Consider the following 13,941-nt stretch of genomic DNA (forward strand, 5'->3'; position numbering starts at 1 on the left):
AGCTCACAAATGTACCGTATTTACTCGCATAATGATCGCACTCGCGTAATGATCGCACCCCTGAATTTTGAGGTCAAAATTCCATTTTTTAAATTCCCTGCGTAATGATCGCACCCCGAACATGGAGCCGCCTGGTGGTTGATCTGCAGTCATCCCGCAGCGAATGCATTCCGACGAGTTCCCAACCTTAGTAACGTTGGAGTTCCCATGATTCCATGTTTTGCGGCGTTCGCCATTTTGCAATTCGGCAGCGTCGTAGCGTGCTTTGTGTTTTTGTGCGAGTTTACGCCATTTCACCATGGGGCGGTATGCCACTTACACCGCCGCGTTCAAGCTCAAGGCTGTCGACTATGCACTGCAGCATGGCAACCGCGCTGCTGGTAGGCATTTCGGCGTGGACGAAATGAGGATACGCTATTGGAAGAAGCAGCGCGAGAAGCTGATGGCTACGAACAAGACACGGCGGGCTTTCCGTGGACCCAAAACGGGCAAGTTCCCTCGTGTTGAGGAGGCGGTCCTAGAATACGTGAGGGACCTGCGCAAGGATGGTTGTGCAGTGTCGTTAGAAATGATACAGACGCAGGCGCGCACAACTGCCAGGAAGCTGGGAATCGCCGCAAAGGATTTCCGCGCTAGCTCCGGTTGGACGACTCGCTTTATGCGACGGAATGGACTTTCCCTGAGGCGGCGGACGTCGTTGTGCCAGCGGCTCCCAGCTACGTATGAAAGCAAAGTGATAGACTTCCATCACTTTGTCACTAGGCTTCGCGAAAAATGCGGTTACCTCATGTCACAAATTGGAAGCGCCGATCAAACTCCACTGACGTTCGACATGCCCCGGAATACAACTGTGAACGAGAAGGGTGCTCGGAGCGTCCTCGTGAAGACGTCTGGCGCAGAAAAACAGCGATGCACAGTCATTCATGCTTGCTGTGACGGCCGACGGGCGGAAGCTGCCACCGTACGTGATCTTCAAACGGAAGACTATTCCGAAGGGAAACTTTCCCCGTGGCATCCGTATACGTGCACAGATGAAAGAGTGGATGACTGCAGACCTGATGGTCGACTGGATCAAGACTGTTTGGGGAAGAAGACCAGGAGCATTTCTGCTTCCCTCGCTTGTGGTTTTGGACAGTTTTAGGGGTCACCTTGTGGACAGCGTGCGTGCCAGGCTGAAAGAGCTGCGCACGGACATTGCAGTCATTCCTGGCGGCCTGACTTCGCTGCTGCAGCCTCTCGACGTGTCTTTGAACAAACTGTTCAAGGACAACGTTTGACGACTTTATGCTGAGTGGATGGCGATGGGCCAGCATGATTTGACGCCGAGCGGAAAGATTAGAAGGCCATTCGTGGAGATGCTGTGCTCGTGGATCACAGAAGCGTGGAGCAGTATCCCCGACGAGGTAGTGGCTAAGAGTTTTAAGAAGACAGGCATATCTAACGCTTTGGATGGAATGGAAGATGACTTCCTGTGGGATTGTGAAGATGCTCCCAGCGACGACACTGCCGTTTCCGATGAGTCGTGCAGCAGTGAAAGCGAGGATGGCGAGGATTCAAACTTTGATTAGAGTACTGACGAAAAAAAATAAATGGGCATTGTGCACTCCATGTGATGCTTAATGTGCGTGTTTATTGCGAAGGTAAGCCTTACTCAGCTTTTATTTTTGGTTGTAATCGAGATATATGTTCTAAGACGTCTGACCTGCAACTTGTTTGCGTTTTCGGTGCTCAAAAATTTTTTGTAGAAAATTTACCCCGCGTAATGATCGTACCCCGAAATTTGCGTCAGTATTTAAAAAAAAAAAGTGCGATCACTATGCGAGTAAATACGGTACCTGACATGGAGGTACAATTTCTTAATCAAGATTTGAACATTGAGGTTATTTTTCAGGTTTTCGCTGTAACAACTGGTGTTCCTGGGTGCTTCGACAGTAGCGTGGAACACTTGGCAGGTTTTACTGAAGGTGTCTTTTCTCTCTCTCTTTTGCAGAGGGCAATGTGGGTGACAAATTCCGGCTGGAGCCCCGCACTGGTCGCCTGACAAGCGCGCCGTTGGACAGGGAGTCGGTGTCCGAGTACCGCCTGAGTGTGCATGCCACGGATCAAGGCAGCCCTGCGCGGACAGGCAGTTGCACGCTGCTGGTGACTGTGCTGGATGAGAATGACGAGGCACCACGCTTTGAGCAGGCAGTGTACAGTGCCAGTGTAGCTGAGGACGCCGCTCCCAATACGACAGTTTTGGCTGTGCGTGCTCACGACCCTGATTTGGGGCCTGGTGGCCGCGTCTCGTACTCGCTGGCGAACGAGACAGCAGCCCTTTTTCGAATAGATAGCGACACTGGCGTCCTCACCACCACAGGGTACGTGTAATTTGCATGTGACCGCTGTGTGTCAAGCATCGTAGCTTAATTTTTTCACTAAATGTCCTTTTGACAAGACTTGACAAGAGATGAATTTATGCAGGGAAACGTCAAAGTTGGACTGTTGTTTTAGTGTCTTCTTACACAGGTGTAAGAAGGTGACAAGGGACAAAGAGTGGAGGTGGTGGTAACATGTACTAGACAGAGTGTAATAGGCCTGGTTGTCAGAACCAACCAAGAGCAGTGTCGTGTAAGAATGCATGATAAAGCCTTGACTTGCTGCGTCAGGATAGCCTGGAAACACAAGGTATTATTTAACCAAAGGGCAGACATTTTTTAGGCTTTAGTTTGATGGCATAGCCTGCAATTATTATGCAGAAGCGGGATGATATGTGCTCGCTTTGTGAGAACGAGATTGAGTGAGGAAGGAACAAAGCAGGTTAATTAGGGGCCAGTAGCGGGGTTTTCAACCTCTTGATTCATAAAAGCGAGTGAAAATTTGATTCAAATGATGGCTTTGAAGGACACATACAAGTAGAGGATTTATCTCCCGAAGTTCTGCCACTGCAGTCATGCTGATTCTGTTGCAGGTTGTTTGACCGTGAAAAGCGTGCCAGCTATGCCTTCGAGGTGCGTGCTTCAGACAGTGGCCGCTACCAGGCGCACTGGGCCCACGCTCGAGTGCAGGTGACGGTGGTGGATGTGAACGACAACTGCCCCCGTTTTCTGGAGTTCCCCTACGTGGCCCACGTGAGCCCCCATGCACCCCTTGGCTCCCAGGTTGCCTTGGTACAGGCCCACGACGGAGACGACGGCCCCAACGCGGATGTCTTCTACACGTGAGTGCCATGCAGCGGCAGGGCGTGCTTGCTTTTATTGAATAGCAAGTGTAGCTACAACTTGCGAAAAGCTGTGGAGTTTTTTTATTGTAGTCCACATATTTTGAAATGCTGTTGCAGTTCTTGGCTGTGCATAGGGCACATAGTATCAGGTCTCAGGCTTGTTGCATGTTTTCAGTTCAGTAATGCAGGTGTCTGTCTCTTCCAAATGGTCAGTGTCAGTGAGGAAGGTTGTCCCTCCACCAACCATTTCGTTCCAGTCTAACTGGTTCTCTGTATTAACATGAAATCAAATGCAACTTAAGCAAACCATAATGTGAGAACAAAAATGTGCAGTTTATCCTGCCATGCATGTCATTGTATGGCATGTGATATGTGTGTTTTAATGCCCACATTTGGGCTGCTTTTAATGAGCTGACGTTGAATGAGCAGCATGAATTAATTAATCTAGTACCTCAGTCCTGAAGAGACTATGGAATTTGTTAGATATATTTGGTCAGGCCTCAAAATGGCTGGCGCATATCGCAGCTTGGCATAGATGCTGTTTTAAGAATTGAAGACTTCTGTAGCGATATGGCTTTAGTGATGTGTGCTTTTCAGGTTAGAACATTGTGCAAGGCTATAGCCAGGTACTGGTATTAACTCGACTGCGACATGCAAGATTACATAGGGGGGCATGAGAGGAATACGTTTGCAATCAAATGACAAGAATTACCACTCATGGGGTTGGTGCATCAGTCCTGCACGTAATTTAAGTGATTTCTGAGAGCTAGTTGATCAGAGTAGTTATGAACTGTGCAATAGATAACACCGTCAACCAAGATGGCACATTGCGATGATAACACAGTCTGCTTACTGTAGAGTTGCAGCGCTCAACAGAGAAGATAGTCTGAAGATAGTTTGTTTAATCTAGTCTGAAGGAGATAACATTCTTTAACAATGCCACAGCTATGTGTCTGTAGGGATACCGTGGTAAGAAAATACAGGAAGTAAGACAGCACGATAGTAAGGTAAGGAAAGAGTGAGGTTATGCAAGAGACTGAGACAGTACAAGAGCAGGCTAGCTCTTAACCTAATGTAGACTGGAAGGGAGAGCGTTCTTTTGTAGTACTACAGATGCAAGAATATCAGTCTACCAAGACGTGGAATGTGGAGTCTGAAGGATGTTGCATTCCTGGGTCTGCAGGACACCAAATGGAGGCAAGCTGCATCTTGATGCTGACACAGGCCTTGTGACGGTGGCTGCAAGCTTGGTGGCCGACAGTGGTCGACTGCTGCGCCTCGACCTGGTGGCTCGAGACCGTGGCCGACCCTCCCGCATGGCCAGCGGTGGGTGCCACTCACAGTGAAGCCACATAATTTTTGAATAATTTTAAGAGTGCTGGCTCTTAACGTAAAAGCTCCCATACTCTACGAAATGTCAACATCAAGCATCCGCACATACCTTCAAGATAACACAGGAGGAAGTGCAAGGAGGAGCGGAGTGTAGGTTGCATTGCGTTGATGGCGAGTCAGCCTTGAAGTATGAGGCCACTGAACGGGAGGCATTTATGTGTTGCAACCAGCTGTGAAGTTGCCGTGTTCAGGTGAACCTCATTTCATTCACTTGGAGAAACAGTGCCGTGCCAGGAGCTTTGATGAAGGATGCTATGCATAAATGAACAGCCAGGGCCCACATGAGGAAACGTGTTCAAGCAGAGTAATGGGTTGACACATCCACAAAAGCATTTGTGGCTGGATTAAAGGGTGAAGGCCTAAAAACATAAGGCATCTGTGAACACCCGAGATGCATGTGCACAAGCAGCTCTAGCTGCCCATGAAAAAACGGCAGAGTCTTGAGAACACCTGCTCAGTTATATGTGCGGACAGCTTATAATTTTGGAAAGAATTCTTCGTTTCCCTAAATGTGACGCAACTACAACCAGAGGGTCAACTTTGTTGGGGTGACACAGGGAAGGAAGTCTCTGGTGCTCAAGTTTGGCGATCCAGCAGAAATTAATGAGCAAGTGTCGTTCCAGTCTGCTTAGGTTCTTATTGACTCACATGGGCATTTTGGATATTCAGATCTTCCTCATTTTTTGACAAGGCGAGAGGGGAGGGGTTCTTCAGATGATTTTGATAGTTCTCCTGGTGGTCTACTCACACCTGTCGTTTCAACTTGTATAGCTGACGCACCATTTTTTTTTTTTTTTTTTTTTTTTTTTTTTGCAATGTCGGTCTGACACAAGTTGGAATTAATATGTTATCATCTGAAATGACTCATGTTTTCGTTTCCGTGTTTCTGAATCTACTTCACTCTAGAGTACTCATAGTGCTGCGACACTAGATTCCACTCACACTTTGTGTGTTGCCCTTAGAGGTGCATTTGTATCATCATCATTATCAGCCTGACTATACCCACTGCAGGGCAAAGGCCTCTTCCATATTCCTCCAATTAACCCGGTCCTGTGCTAGCTGCATCCACTTAACCCCTGCAAACTTCTTAACCTCATCCGCCACCTAACTTTCTGCCACCCTCAAAAAGTTACATCATCACTGTAGCACATTATTACACTCATGCCTTGCTGTTATTGTGTGGATATATTTCGCTTCTGCCTGATAAGTGGTCTTGTACCATATTCATGCGAAGGTAACGCAAGTGTTTTCTTTGCTTCATTGACTTCAGAGTGCAGCTTGCATTATATTCAGGGGAGCTTTTCTTCCCACTGCTTCTCAAGATAGCCACGAAGTCCTTCACCACCAGGCACTCGAGGTGGCAGAAGCCAACTTTTGTATGACCTAGGGGTCGCACACCTGCATGGCTAGAGAGCAGCCATGAACATCGACACTAGCCTGTGGCTGCTATTGAATGAAATTAGGCACTGGGAGAGTAGAAAATGGAAAGAAAGGTGAACAAGCATAGAACTGTGCAGCACAAAACGTATAGCGGTGGCAGCGGCAGCCGCTGTTGCACGCATTCCTGAAGTATCACCTTTTAAATAATATCAGTGTATCTATCAATTAGGTATTTTTGCGAGGTGTCATTACACGTAAATATGGGGACTGGAATTACTATACATTTAAAGTATAGCTTCATTATATATAAATATGGTTACTGAAATTACTGTGTGTTTAAATTATGGCTTCAAGATGAACACAGTTTTTAGTCTTGTCTTCAGCTGCTGGACATAACTCGGAAAGAATGCATGCACCTCCTTGCAGTACAAATTGCGATCAAAGGAAGACAGGCAGCAGAAGGCTTCATGTAATGGTTACTACAAATAAAGAATGTAGACAATTAGCGCATTTAAACAGTGGTGTGGTAATTGATGGCGGCCGGCTTCATGCAGGTGTTCTGGAGGTGTGGGTAGGTCCTGTGGCGGGCCCCCACCTGGAGTTCACCAATGCCAGCTATGTGGCACGGCTGCCAGAAGGGGCATCTGCGGGCTCGATGGTGCTTCAAGTGCGAGCCTCAGCCAGCAGCCAGCCTGGCCTGGCTGTCACTTACAGCCTTGGGCCTGACCAGGACCATGGGCCCTTTGCTATCCACCCTACTAGCGGTCAGTATCATGCACTAACCCTGTAAAAAGAACTTGGTGGCTGGCATGCTGTCTACATTGTATGTGAAACAGACAGGTTTCATAGTACAGAGCATCTAGTGGCTGGTATGCTCTAAGGTCTCGGCTGCCTACATTGTATGTGAGACAGACGGGCTTCATAGTTCATGCAAATCTCATGGTCAGTGGTTGGAAGCATTTTCACTGCTTCATTGAACTTCCTTGTTGTTTTTCCATAGCCGGCCTTCATGGACTTAGGGCATAGAAGTTTTTATAAGCACTAAATGAGGTTGACAGCAGTTCATACTTCATTTTTAGATTGCTAACAAATCTCAACTAGCAATAACCAGCGCACCTTTTATGCTTTCCAAGCTGCAAAAAAATACATAGCCGGCAAAAAATGTGTGAGCGTAAAAAATTGTGTAAAAAATTACTTGCATGGTCTTGCTTGTAGAATCTCGATGATACAAATTTCGTGGGAGCATGCAAAATATTTGTATCATCGCGAATTTGTATGATCCAAATCAAGCCAACTTCAGCATGAAAATCAACAAAAACTTTACTATGCTCGACTGCTACTTCTGGCCGAAAAAGTCTGTAATATTCTCCTGCACTTTTTTCTCCTCGATGTAGCTCACAAGCCCCCTTTTGAACATAAAATCGTGTATCGGTTTCACTGCTTACTTTGCCGCCGGCACCTGCGGTGTGGCACAGGACATCAGGAGCATGAAAGGTCTGTGCCACTGAACGCAGTTAGTCAGACTTGTCGGCATCTTCACTCCATTGCTGTCATCTCCTTCTGCTTCATTTACCAACTCTTCAACGGTTCTTAGCCCGCAGGTAGCAACACCGTTGTTCATGGTTATGAAATCTTGAGCCAAAGCTTGAGTTTCCAGACTGTCCCGCACAGCCTTGTGAAGTCTTCATCAGAGTCTTGATGAACGTCGAAGCAGCATCATGTACCATTGCAAATCCACATTTTCTAAAGCAATTCGAAATTGTATCTGCAGTCACATTATACCAAGCCATCACTAGGAAGCTTGATGCATCCAGAAGTCTGATCCACAAATTCAACTCGTTCTGGTCAGTTTTTGCCAGAAAATGCCTTAAGAGGCATTTGAAGTGATGCTTCGTGTTACCAATTATATTCCCGTGTCTATAGGCTGCAGGTGGCTTGTTGTATTAGCTGGCAAAAAAAACCTTACTGTGACGTTTCCTTGAGGTGGACAGAACGTTGGTCAATGAAAAGTAAAATCTTTCGGTTTTTGGATGCCGTTTTATGATTCAGCTGTGGTAGGAAATCACGGGAAAAATTTGTAATCATCCATGCCTTTTGGTTTCCTTTATGTAGAAAATAAGTAAACGTTTACCGGTGATGGTAAGCTGCAGTTTCTTCAAACCGTTATAGTTGCAGCAAAAAGTACTGTAACTCGTTCTTTGTTCTTTTAACTGCCCTGGCAAGCCTGAGCCTTTCATGCACAAGTCTTCTCCAGTTGCAAATTAAAGAGGCCTGCCTCGTGGGCATTAAATACATCACGCGGAGCGTACTTGCATATCTGCGCTGGCGGCATGTTCAGCCAATAGTCGACAGCTGCCTCGTCCACTTTCTTTACTTCACCAGAGACAACTCTGTACACAAGTTCGTGCCTTTCTTTAAATCAGTGCAGCCATCTTCCAGAAGCATGAAAATTTTCGATTCCAAACGAAAGTGCGATGTTTTCAGGCTTTTAATGCAACACCTAGCCATCCACGTTCACACTGGTGCTGTGAATTCAAGAAATTATGTTAGCAGGACCTCTTCTAGCTTGACATGCGTTGCCGTTGTTGCCTGCTTCACGTTCACTTCTCGCTGCCCAACAGTGGCGCAGGGCGTCGACGGTGCTAGCCCTAACTCTCTTACCAAGTCGACACGTTTTTTCTCTGGGTTTTTGTCAACCATCTACAATACATCAAGCTTCTTAAAAAACAGAGCCATTCATTTCCTTGGCACATCAACAGCGATCGCTATCGCTTTGGACAGTTACGGTTATCAAACCACATTGTTTTTAATTAAGCGCACAAGACTGCGGCAACAGAACCCTAGCAGCGGCGAACTGGGGAATGCTGGGGTGGCATCCAGCAGGGCGGGGACAGCTGGCGAGGCAGCTGTTTAGATATGTGTCATCCCGCAATTAAGATCGGATCAACCGTATTCATATTATTGAGATTCTACTGTAGTATACGTGTGTAGGGCCTTGTATGTTTATGCATTGGGCTTGTTCTTTTTAATGTGTGTTTGATTCTTGGGGGGTTACTGTTGTAAAAACGCTCCAAAGGGCTAGACACGGAAGGCGCCTTCTAGCCCCACCGTTTAAGACCTAACAGTCAGAGCTGTGATCCCCAAACCGCGGTGCAAGAAGTCGCCACTGCGGCGGGTTCGGGCCAGTGGGGACAAACATGAGTTGCTTACTCGAAGCAGGCTTTATTCTGCCCAAGTACATGGCAAAATGCAACACTCAAATGCGTCACCGTAGCGAGCGAATGTCCCATTCGCATACAGGGGTGAAAGAAAGCACGAAAGGGGGTAAGCGCACACAAAAAGAGGAGAGGAATGTTCTGCTCACCTCAGGTGGCTACGTGCTCACGGTCTGCAGTGGTCAATGCGTACGATGACTAGGTGCTTCAGGTGAAGTGGCGGTCTTACCGGCAGAAACTCTGAACAGCGCATGTGCTTTCACCTACCGATAGACAAGAGGAAATCGCGGGAAGCGTGCTTCTCCGGACTGGAAAGGAGGTTCCTTGGCTACGTCAAGCAGGAAAGAGGGAAGGCCGTGGCGGGGGCGCTGCGGCAGGGAGACTGGGAAGCGGGGGAGGGGGGTGCCCTCCTTTCACCATCCTCCCTAACAGCGTGCACGTAACCTCGCGTGATAGTTACACGCGCCTGTTACAATAGAACAGGAGATTCATGTGTATCCCCACAAGTCTTTGCCTGACGGTGTGTGGCACATGCTGAGGCCTGTCAAGACATGCAGTATATGCTCAATTCTTTATGTGTCAAAGAAAAGGTATAGCCTGTTTATGGCTTTTCTCCCACTTCTGTAATTGGTTGAATGCTGCTTGGTACTCACCACAATGCACCCTTAATAGTAAAGCTTAAAGGAGTATTGAAACTTCATTTTTGGGTTCGTGCTTTATCTTCGGTAATGATGCATAAGCCATTACTGTAGATGGATTTCCTCGTGATATCCACCTATGGCCGCTGAATAATTTAGTTGAACCCCTTTATAAGGGACATGCACTGGGGAGCAGTTTTTGTCTCTTATATGAGAGGTCCCTTATAAGCAGGGTACCATGTTCACATTTTCTTACCAGACGTTATTTCAACATAGGCATCCTACTGCTGAAATATGCAAAAAAGAAAGCTATGGCCTGTCGCAAAAGTGTATTATAGCTTTCACTTACATATTGCATTTTCTTGGTGGACTACCACACACTGACCGCAGCTGGCAACTTTCTTATGTTTATTTACTGCTGAAATAGTTGTAAATCTCGGTCTGCTTCATGGCTGTATTGATGCTGTTGATACAGCCTTTTCCAGCTTGAAAATCAGGCCAAGAGCCTCGTAGCCACCGGGACAAAACTGTATATGCTGGCGAACTGCTTTTGTAGCGATTGCAAAGTGCGATCGCGATGTTACGTGGCGCCGCAACTAGCAATTCTCAACTATGTTATGTGTCTGCTAACACTACGAGAACTCAAGTAAAAAAAGTGCCACGAAATCATAAATGTTGTGAAAACTATAAAACATCACCAGCAGAAATGTCACTCAGAAATTTATGCTTGTTTCACAAAGAATAACAGCAGCTGCGAGTAACAAGTCTGTGAAAGTCGCTACTCAGATGAAAAATAAATGAAAAGCAAACGAGGCATGTCTGAGTGGAGTTGAAACTGGTTGAATAGTGTACAGGGCAGTTTATTGGTCCTTGCCAGAGCAGAACAGTTTCTGTTCTTATGTAATTTGTTTTGTTCTTAGCTTGGCTATGTCTCTTTCTATGCAAAAGCGCTTGTTTTATGTCAGCGGCACTAGCCGAGCTCTTTCTTTGCATTTACCAGATAGATTTCTCGCTCATACTGAAATGCAGCATAATAGACAATTTCTGCTATATTCTTCAAACTAGTGGACACCACACCTATGGTGATTCTTGATAGGAAGCTCAACTAACTGGAGAACCCAACACGCGCTCCCAGTAGGCTCGTGCAGATGGTCGCATGTGCAGTCGTGCTTGTGTTCTTCGTGGCAAAGCTGAAGAACTCCTCTGTGTTGCATTCCCACTACAGGGGCTTCATAGTCATTTCATAGCTGATTGACCTGCTCTTTGTTTGCTGAAGTTATAATTAATAATGACGGCACAGGTGTATCTCTCTTCTTCTGTTTTCATTGCTAGCTGCAACTGAACCTGGTGATGGATGGTGTCGCATCTTTTGTTAAGATGTCTGTTATAAGCAAGACTGAGTACCAAGCTTTAAGGCTAATTTGTCCTTTATAGCTAACTGTATTTTACATCCAATATCTGTTAAAAAAGAGGTCTAATTAACGAAAATAACAGGGCGTCCAACCATTTCAGTGAATGATGTCTCTTATACACGATTATCTGTTACATCCATGTCTTTTGTAACGGGGTTCGGCTGTAATCGAATTTCTTTTCTCGCCGGTTTTGGTTTCGACAGTCGAGCGATGTCTGTGATGTCAAAGTCAAGTCTAGGTCTCGTGAGGAATGAATAAAACATATAATCGTTCCTGTGTGGTTTTCATTCACCAGAACACTGAAGCCAGCCTGCCTCGAGGACACAAAATACAAAAAAGTGAAGAGTCAGCGATTATATCACTGTTTTTTTATGCGATTGTGACGTCACAGCAATCGCTCGGCTGCTGGAACCGACACTGAAACTGGCGAGAAAAGAAAATTAAATTGAATATTATTTCGTGGTCCTGTGCAAAAACCGCATGCTGATTCATATACAGGAATGTCTTACGCAGCATTAACGAGAAGAAAAAATTGCCACCAAAATTTGGTGTCTATACTTGTTGAAGTTTGCGATAGTGCATTCTTAATAACGTGTATCCAGTAATGACCATGTATCTGAAATTAGGAACAATAATGTGAATTGAAACTGGCCTGTAATTTTACTTTGTTCAAGACTGACATTTTCTATGGTCTGCTTCCCATAAAGTTTTGGTCACAGCTGCATACAGCGCCTTACTCTGTACAGCACTATATAGTACCTAACTGCAAAAAATATGACAGTATGAAAGAAGGTGGGAAAGGGTAAGGAACTGACGTGCTTTCCCCAAGCACACCGGCACTTCCTATTCTTATATAATGGCAACAAACATAATATATCCCTCATGGTGCATATGGGCACCGAAAATCAACAACAATTAGTTGTTGTTTGTTTCCAATAAAATGTGATGAACAAGACACCACTAAGTTGTTTTTACATGATTTCTGTTGTGAACTGTGCTGATATGCTTTCTGATTGTGAGCTAGGCCTAGCCAGAAGGACAGCCTATTCAAATGATTAGCCTAGTGTGGCTCATTCCTTGTATGTGAATTTTTCAGATTACTGAAAAGTGTCCTGCTGAAGTTTTGACATGGCATATAGTGCGGCTACATATACATGTATTGAACAAGATCTAGACTAGCACGTAACCGCTCTTAATGAAGAGAGGTTGCATCACTTTTTATTATAGAGTTGTCCATTTAGAGGGACATTCCTTTAGCTTCATTTTAAGCAATGCTTATTATCTAGTTGCTATTTCGATAGATAACCCACGTGAGAATTTTTGCTGGTTTCAACAAGGTTGGTGCCATTTTTAGCGCATGTGCAGCAGCTGCTGGTACCAACAATCGAAAAATTGTAATAACCAGGGAATTAGTAATTGTTACAGTGCCTGGACTCGAGCAGAGGCGGCACGCTCTTTACGGCCTGCGCACAGGAGGTGTTTCCCGTCTGCCACCGCTGGGAAATTGTAACGCTGTGACCCTACTCATCCTAGGGAGCCTACATGTCGCCTGGTAGGGTGCGACATGGAGGCTCCCTAACCCGTCCTCTGCACGTAAAATGGCCGCTCGCGTAGAATGCATGTTGGCGCATTTGCTCTGGGATGGTGCTTTTGTTTTTGTTTCGTGGGGCGTCCCAAAGCGACTCGGGCTATGAGAGACGCCGTAGTGGAGGACTCCGGAAATTTCGACCACCTGGAGTTCTTTACCGTGCACTGACATCGCACAGCACACGGGCGCCTTGTTTTTCGCCTCCACCGAAAAGCTGCCGCTGAAGCCGGGATTCGATCCCGCATCCTTGGGATGGTGTTTTTAGCATGCAACAAATTGGGGAAAAATGCTGTGGTTGGCCAAGCCAACATGTGCTTCATGCATTCACTCAGTTGTGATATTCACGTTGTTCATTCTCACCACCGAAACACCATAAACTTGACGAGTGCTCAGAGCGTACGATGGTCATTTTTGTTGTGGTATGGGGGTCATAGGTCATGGGTGCGCCTGCCTTGAGTCATCCTCACAGCCTTTGGCTGTGTATCATCATCTTGCTCAAGAACCAGAGAGCGGGTAAAAACTCACGTAAAGTACACCCAAATTATTTGGAACAGAGCTCTCCATCACTCGGAAATTGGTGAAAGGAACCACCAGTAGTCTTTTCAGACCGAGACTTACGGAATGGGATGCAGCAATAAACCATGGCACGGTAGTCACGTACACGGCAAACAGAGGGTTCGGACATTAGGGAGGTAACTTATTGCAGGTGTCGAGGTATCACTTGTGCAGACGTGTGCACATTGTTTAGGGATGCGTATATCCCAGCAAAGGAAATAAGCTTCAGATATTAGGCAGGAAATGTCACCCAGACAGAAGGAAGTGTCGAAAGTACACTGCAGCCGGCAGGATCAACCATTGTCACGAAATTAGCTTCTTTGTTACAAACTAGCCACAGGGTTTAGCAACATGGGTGGCACGGGGGCACTAACCTCGTTAGGCAATCATGTCTTTTGTCTCTGCCACCGGCAGGAAGGAGCGATTCCCTGACAATAAGAACTGACTGAATGACTGACTGCGATAAAGACATATCGGGAAGTTTTCTGGCATTCCGTGTATGAGGACGGTGATCAACGCTGTCTGTTTCTCCAAATCACTGTACACGCCACAGAACAGG

At 46.2% G+C, this 13,941-nt stretch overlaps 1 protein-coding gene across 2 annotated transcripts in view; it reads left to right on the forward strand.

The window, feature by feature from the left end:
• ds (dachsous cadherin-related 1) overlaps positions 1-13,941 on the forward strand; it is a 77,973-nt gene that overhangs the window by 44,865 nt on the left and 19,167 nt on the right. For both annotated transcript variants that reach the window (XM_084601998.1, XM_084601999.1), the window contains exons 16-19: positions 1,991-2,360; positions 2,951-3,199; positions 4,386-4,528; positions 6,529-6,738. In XM_084601998.1, the coding sequence (XP_084458124.1) occupies positions 1,991-2,360; positions 2,951-3,199; positions 4,386-4,528; positions 6,529-6,738 (972 nt within the window). The remainder of the gene's footprint in view (positions 1-1,990; positions 2,361-2,950; positions 3,200-4,385; positions 4,529-6,528; positions 6,739-13,941) is intronic.

This window comes from Amblyomma maculatum, chromosome 4 (assembly GCF_055883805.1).
Source record: "Amblyomma maculatum isolate TAMU_Amacu chromosome 4, ASM5588380v1, whole genome shotgun sequence".
Classification (NCBI taxonomy): Eukaryota; Metazoa; Arthropoda; class Arachnida; order Ixodida; family Ixodidae; genus Amblyomma; species Amblyomma maculatum.